Below are 6056 nucleotides of genomic sequence, written 5' to 3'. Positions count from 1 at the left end.
GCAACACCAAAGGCTGGAACAATAGACCAACCAGACTACAACCATCACTATCGAGATTCGAGATCGTTCAGGAAAGGCGTCATTCAGAAACTTGTTATATCGACTGGCAAACGTTAGGCTTCTAAGCCCCAATGCCTCCTCCGTACCTCTGCACACCCTCCGAGAAGTCCTTCAGAAACTCTTTCTCGTCCAGAAGCCTCTTCGACATCTTGGATGAAATCGAACCCTTGACAGTGCTCAACATCGTCGAGTTCGAGAGGACGTACACTCGTTGATCAGGCAGATCGGCCCTGCGTAGGTTCTCTCGCACAGTTTTCTTCGTCTCGCTGACGAAGCGCTCCCGAGCCTCAGCCTCAAACTTCGCCCGACTTCTAGCGTCATGCTCGTCGTCGTCGCTATCGTATCCCAAATCGATCATCACGTTACGGATATGCGCATCTGCCTTGGAGCGTACGATGTAGCATGGGATGTTAAAGAGACGGGCATTGCGGAGGATGGCGACATCGGTGACCGTGAACCGATTATCGAAGAGGACGACCAGGGCGTCGAAGATGTAGAGCCCCTGGTCGTTGAAGTACTGCCAGTCGTGCACTTGCAGTGTCCCAGCACCAGGGATGTCGTACCAGACGATGTGGTTGGTCGGGTTGGCGTCAGGAAATCGAGCCATCTGCAAGGTCGTCTCCGTGATGCCGGTCGCAGCTGCGTTTGCTTCCCCACTGCGTAGGCCGCGGAATGCGTTGATGAGCGACGATTTGCCGCTACCCGCAATCCCCGTGGCGGCAAAGTGGTAGTAGCCCTCGCGGTACCCTACTCGGCGCCTGGCAGCTTCGAGGTCTGCAGTGGAGGGCATGATGACAGGCTGGATGCCCTCTTGGAGCTGACGCTCCGCCTCTTCCTTTGCCGCATGAGCACGGCTAGCCTCCTCCGCTGCTGCTCGGGCCGCAGCCTCAGCAGCCTGCTGTGCCTCGACCGCCTTCCTCTTCTCCTCGGCAGCAATCTCTCGCTGCCTCTGCGCTTCCCGTTGAGCTGCCTCCGTCGACCTCCTCGCTTCTTCTCTCAGTTGGTTCTCCCTACGCTCCGCCTCCTGTCGCTGTATCTCTGCCTCGCGCTGCACAGCTCCTCGGGCCTGTTCCGCCTCCTGTCTAGCGCGCTCTGCCTCCGCCCGCGCCGCCTGCATGGCGGCCTCTGCTTCTCGAGCTTGCCTTGCCGCCTCCTCTGCCTGCCTTTCACGTTCCTCAGCTTCTCTAGCGAGCCGCGCGTTCTCCTGTGCCTGCCATACCTGTCTCGCTGCTTCTTCGCTTGCAGTCTGAGCTGCACATTCGCGTTCTTCTTTTTCACGTTGAAGTCTATTGGCCTCTTGGATATGGCGTTGTGCGTTGTTGCGGCGCATGAAGACCCGGGCGCTCATGCTGTAACTTTGTAGAGCGGTGTCAAGAGGATGAGGGGTTGGAAAAATGCGTACGGTGCTTTCAACTAAGTGGGTGTAGACCGCCGTCCGCGACAAAATGCAGGCTTTTTGGGGCCAACGAGGGTTCTCAGTAACAGTTAGCGTACCCTTCACAACGATGGTAATAATAAAGCAATTTTTTGAGAATGATATAAGTCCTTTGCAGTAAGCACTCACTCTGTGACCACTGCAAGAAGCCGCTCACCCTTAGCCCATACATATGTAATTGGTTCTACTGATCCCAGTTTGGGCGACTTGTTAATCATGTATTTGACTTTTGTTGGTAAGGTAAAGTTTGCGTACCAATGCAGTAAGTTAAACAGGGAAGGCGACTCCTCTCGGTCGCGAAAGTGGATGGCGCGCAGGTCCGCGTCTGGGAGAGGAATAGTAGCAGTTTGGATCTGGATGTTAGGATTGGGTTTGCTTCTGCATTGACCAAATATGCCGATGTATAGCATGCGAAGTCGGTCCTGTGCATCAGTCTGAATGGACGTCCCAACTTGCCCGTGCAGTGTTACCGGTCAAGGGTGGAGGTAGATCATTGATTAGTTTGTAGTTTCCTGTGTCGGATCCAAAATTAAGTAAGTTCTTTCACTAGTCTTCTCGACGAGGTTGTCGTTTAGCTGGAACGTGCCTGTTCGTCTCCGAAGCTTATATTGCATCCCCACATCAGAATGAACTGCCAAATATCTATGGGGCTCGGAGTATCTGCTCCGTCAGAACCTTGTTCTAGATTCAGGCCATTTCCCCTTTTAACATCATAACTTGTTCGTATTGGAAGCTAGAATTTGTGCGCCATCCCTCTAGAAGCTTGACATGTGGACTGAAAGTCCCGAGGATCAGTTGGGGGTACCCCGGTAGAAGCTTGATAGTATGACATACTCAAATATAGCCAGTATGTATGTTAAGGAATCCACGGAGCCCTTGGTGATAGATTGAGGAGATATCGATGTCGTACATGCTTTAACACAGCTTCTGCACAGCAAACGTCTACAAGTACTGCTGATGAACCTTCTTCAATCTAGACGCCGGTGTAATCATAATCACCTCGGATAGAAGTTGTTTCTCCACCGATTGTCTGGGCATACAAACGCTCAAGTTTCCAAGCGTATTTTACCTTCGAACTCATCCTTGAATATTTTAGTGGAACATAGTACTTGTTTCGATCATGGCGTTTGTGAAAACGAGTCCCGAACTGGATACACCTCATCAGTAAACATGTGCAAACCGAGGCGCGCTAGGACGCCACCAATACACCGAATAGACATGTACTTGTTACGAGAAGCAGCTCAGTATCATGCACAGCAACGACGCCACACGCTATCCCTTATCCTCTCATTAGGAGCAAACAACACATCAAGGTTTTGGACCCGTCTAACTTTACGTCCTTCTTGGCTCTGACGGGCGATGCATTTTGAACTAATATTGATTGGCAAATATTAATGTATTAGAAAACATACGCAGTGTCCTCCGAGGGGCACCTCTCGAATTCAGCTCCAAGCTATTGAAGCTGAAAGACTGGGTATAATTCCGGGAAAACATATCTCGTTAGCAGGCTATGATGAGGTCTGAAACAACACTCATGCACATCGTTCACCGACGCTGATAGCTACGGCATCCGCGGACGACCACGGAGATAGAATATCCATGAGAAAGACCTTGTGATAGTGGCGTCGACCCCCTATATGCTCCATGATCAACATAAACGTCTTTGTAGGTCTCCACTAGCGACTGTCTCCAGGAATACTTGACTCAGAGCCTGGTTGGAATGCAGTCTGTCTGTATGTGTACAGCAAGCTGCAATGTGATGCAACCAGACAGCCAGCACTGTCCAAAGCTGTCAATGGTAATTGACCTCTGACGGGTTGACTTCACTCGGGCTGTTGATCATTAGTGCTAGCTACCCGTGGTTTGTACACATCTGCACACCAAGATCACCGCAAGGTCTGTCGATCGTGTGCAATTCACTGCCCCTCGCACCAGCGTCTCATCAAGAAGTTATAAGCCTCTTGAATCACGACCTAAAAGGACTACCTCAGTGAGATACAGTTCCCTCCGATTTCCCTCTCAAACGCCAAAACACAAAACGACGTGCTTTCCTACTATGGTATATCTACCTCCGAGCGCGAGTACCCTGATGGGCCCGGTGGAGATTGGCATTGTATTCAATGCCTTATTGACAGGATGCTCGATAGTGCAGGCCTACGTATATTTCACAATGCATTTTGATGACAAATGGTTCTTCAAATGCCTGGTAAGTAAAATTGATTATCCTTTGTATGTTGGAGCCGCCCTCGCTGACATATGAGGTCAATAGGTCATTGTAGTGATGTACGTGTAAATTCTTTTGCCTTCCCAACAATTTTTCGCCATGTGAACCCTTCAAATGTTGAAGTACACCACTAATATACGTGTTATGTGGCTTTAGGGTTTTAGAAATATTCAAATTTGGTGTTGAACTAGTCGCGCTGTGGGAGTGGACCGTGGACGTTGTAGAAAAGGGTGCCTCCGTATTTGCGACCATTTCCACATCCGCTGAAATCGTGGGCTATCTAATGCCTATAATGGAGCTCATAGTCGAGGTCAGTTCAATGAACCTTACTGTTGCTTTTTCATTCTTAAGAACGGTTACTTCCAGTCGTTCTTCCTCTTCCGTTTGTGGAAATTCACGAGGGCACTTGTTCCGTCGCTGATAGGTCTTCTACTTCTGCTTGTCGCCGTAACCCTTGGTTTCGTTGCGCTTGCACGAACGTACTCTGTCGGGGATCAGCTAGTCTCCGCTACGCAACCCACTACTCGTGTTCTCATAGCTCTAGCTTTTGGCGCACACCTTCTGTGCGATGCGTGGACGTCAGGGCTTGTTGTTATACATCTTCGCTCGCAGCGTCATACTAAGCTGTCTAAACTGTGAGGCATGCTCATCTATGAATCTGAATTCCCAAACTAAACATTCCCTAAAAGTCAATGGCAGACATGCTCATTCTGTGGACCGTCGGTAAGTTGTCCTTGTCTCTTCAACTTCTAGATCTGTGAACCATGAAACTGACTTTAAATCATGCAGAACTGGTATTTTTACGAGGCAAGTTTATATTTCCACTATAGTCGTGACGTTCACTAACTGTCAAGCCAGCTTTGTTATGTTTTTGGTCCTAGTATTTGTGAGTACTGAGAAACCACATGCCGTACAAAGACCTCATATTATTCAGTACTTGCTCTTTGGCTCTACAAACTGTATGCACAATACCTCTTAAATCGTCGAACTCATATGCTTACTATGATCATAAGATGTCTGGTTGGCTCCATATGTCAACATCGGATCGGGTGGGTCTGTTTCACAGCAGATGATGTGCATTGTGATCTGACATTGTTCTAGTATATGCCAATGCGTTGTTAGCAGCGTGGGTGCCGCTTTTTCACTCACATATTAGTTTTTGCTAACTGAGTGGAGATAGAATGAACGGAAGATGGATTGTTAAGTCTCATCTCGATGGCAATGACGCCTATGGGGAAATGTCCGCTTAGGCTGGTACGGATACAGGCTATGACAATGACATCCATTCCTTGCACGTATATTGGTGTTTCTATTCTAAACCTTTTGAAGAATAAAGAATGTACAGGCTAGCATTGAATGCCAGACGCCGGGTCTGCATTATATACCATGATATGATAGCCCAAATGTACGATGTATCAATGTCCCTTTTTAGTTCCTTGGTTTCTCGCCCTTCTTGACGTATAGACGCGCAAAGTTGAATAAAACCTGCTTACGCGAAGACATATGCACTTTGCTTGCAATGTAAGCAGTTGGCAAGGGTGAGTTGAGGGCGAGACGCGACTCGGAAATGTCGTCGGATCAATACCCGACACTATCATCCCACGCCCCCCGCACGCTATAACTTCAACGTGACCTCCGCTTTAATTTTACCTCTAGCTTTAATCCAGAGTTCAACAAAATCAGGCTCCAGCGCATACACTTGGTCACCTATAGTGGCGCTCGACTGGCTCTAAACAACGCCGAATCACTTGATGCATGGGCGTCTTCGAGGAATGGATGGTTCGCGCCACGTGTGAATTCATGCGCAACAACCCAGGCGCGGTGTTTTGACTTCGCCTTGCCTCAGTCAACCTCATGTCTCCCCAAGTAAGTAGTGTTGTTTTTACTCTTACTCATTGTTGAGAATTCACAGAGGAATGCAACACCAAAGGCTGAAACAATAGACCAACCAGACTACAACCATCACTATCGAGATTCGAGATCGTTCAGGAAAGGCGTCATTCAGAAACTTGTTATATCGACTGGCAAACGTTAGGCTTCTAAGCCCCAATGCCTCCTCCGTACCTCTGCACACCCTCCGAGAAGTCCTTCAGAAACTCTTTCTCGTCCAGAAGCCTCTTCGACATCTTGGATGAAATCGAACCCTTGACAGTGCTCAACATCGTCGAGTTCGAGAGGACGTACACTCGTTGATCAGGCAGATCGGCCCTGCGTAGGTTCTCTCGCACAGTTTTCTTCGTCTCGCTGACGAAGCGCTCCCGAGCCTCAGCCTCAAACTTCGCCCGACTTCTAGCGTCATACTCTTCATCGTCGCTATCGTACCCCAAGTCGATCATC

General features: G+C 49.0%; 1 protein-coding gene across 1 annotated transcript in view; it reads right to left on the bottom strand.

Moving 5' to 3' along the window:
• Positions 1-163: 163 nt before the first annotated feature.
• CONPUDRAFT_113150 (uncharacterized protein) overlaps positions 164-6056 on the bottom strand; it is a gene marked incomplete at its 3' end in the record, with an annotated part of 15566 nt that continues 9673 nt past the window's right edge. The window contains exons 2-3 of the mRNA XM_007777022.1: positions 2967-3003; positions 164-891 (exon numbers count right to left, since the gene is read on the bottom strand). Coding sequence (XP_007775212.1) covers positions 164-891; positions 2967-3003 — 765 coding nt within the window. The remainder of the gene's footprint in view (positions 892-2966; positions 3004-6056) is intronic.

The sequence above is a fragment of the Coniophora puteana genome (genome assembly GCF_000271625.1).
Source record: "Coniophora puteana RWD-64-598 SS2 unplaced genomic scaffold CONPUscaffold_19, whole genome shotgun sequence".
NCBI lineage: Eukaryota > Fungi > Basidiomycota > Agaricomycetes > Boletales > Coniophoraceae > Coniophora > Coniophora puteana.
Note: the sequence above shows the minus strand (reverse complement) of the source record. Positions and strands in the feature narration are given on the sequence as shown.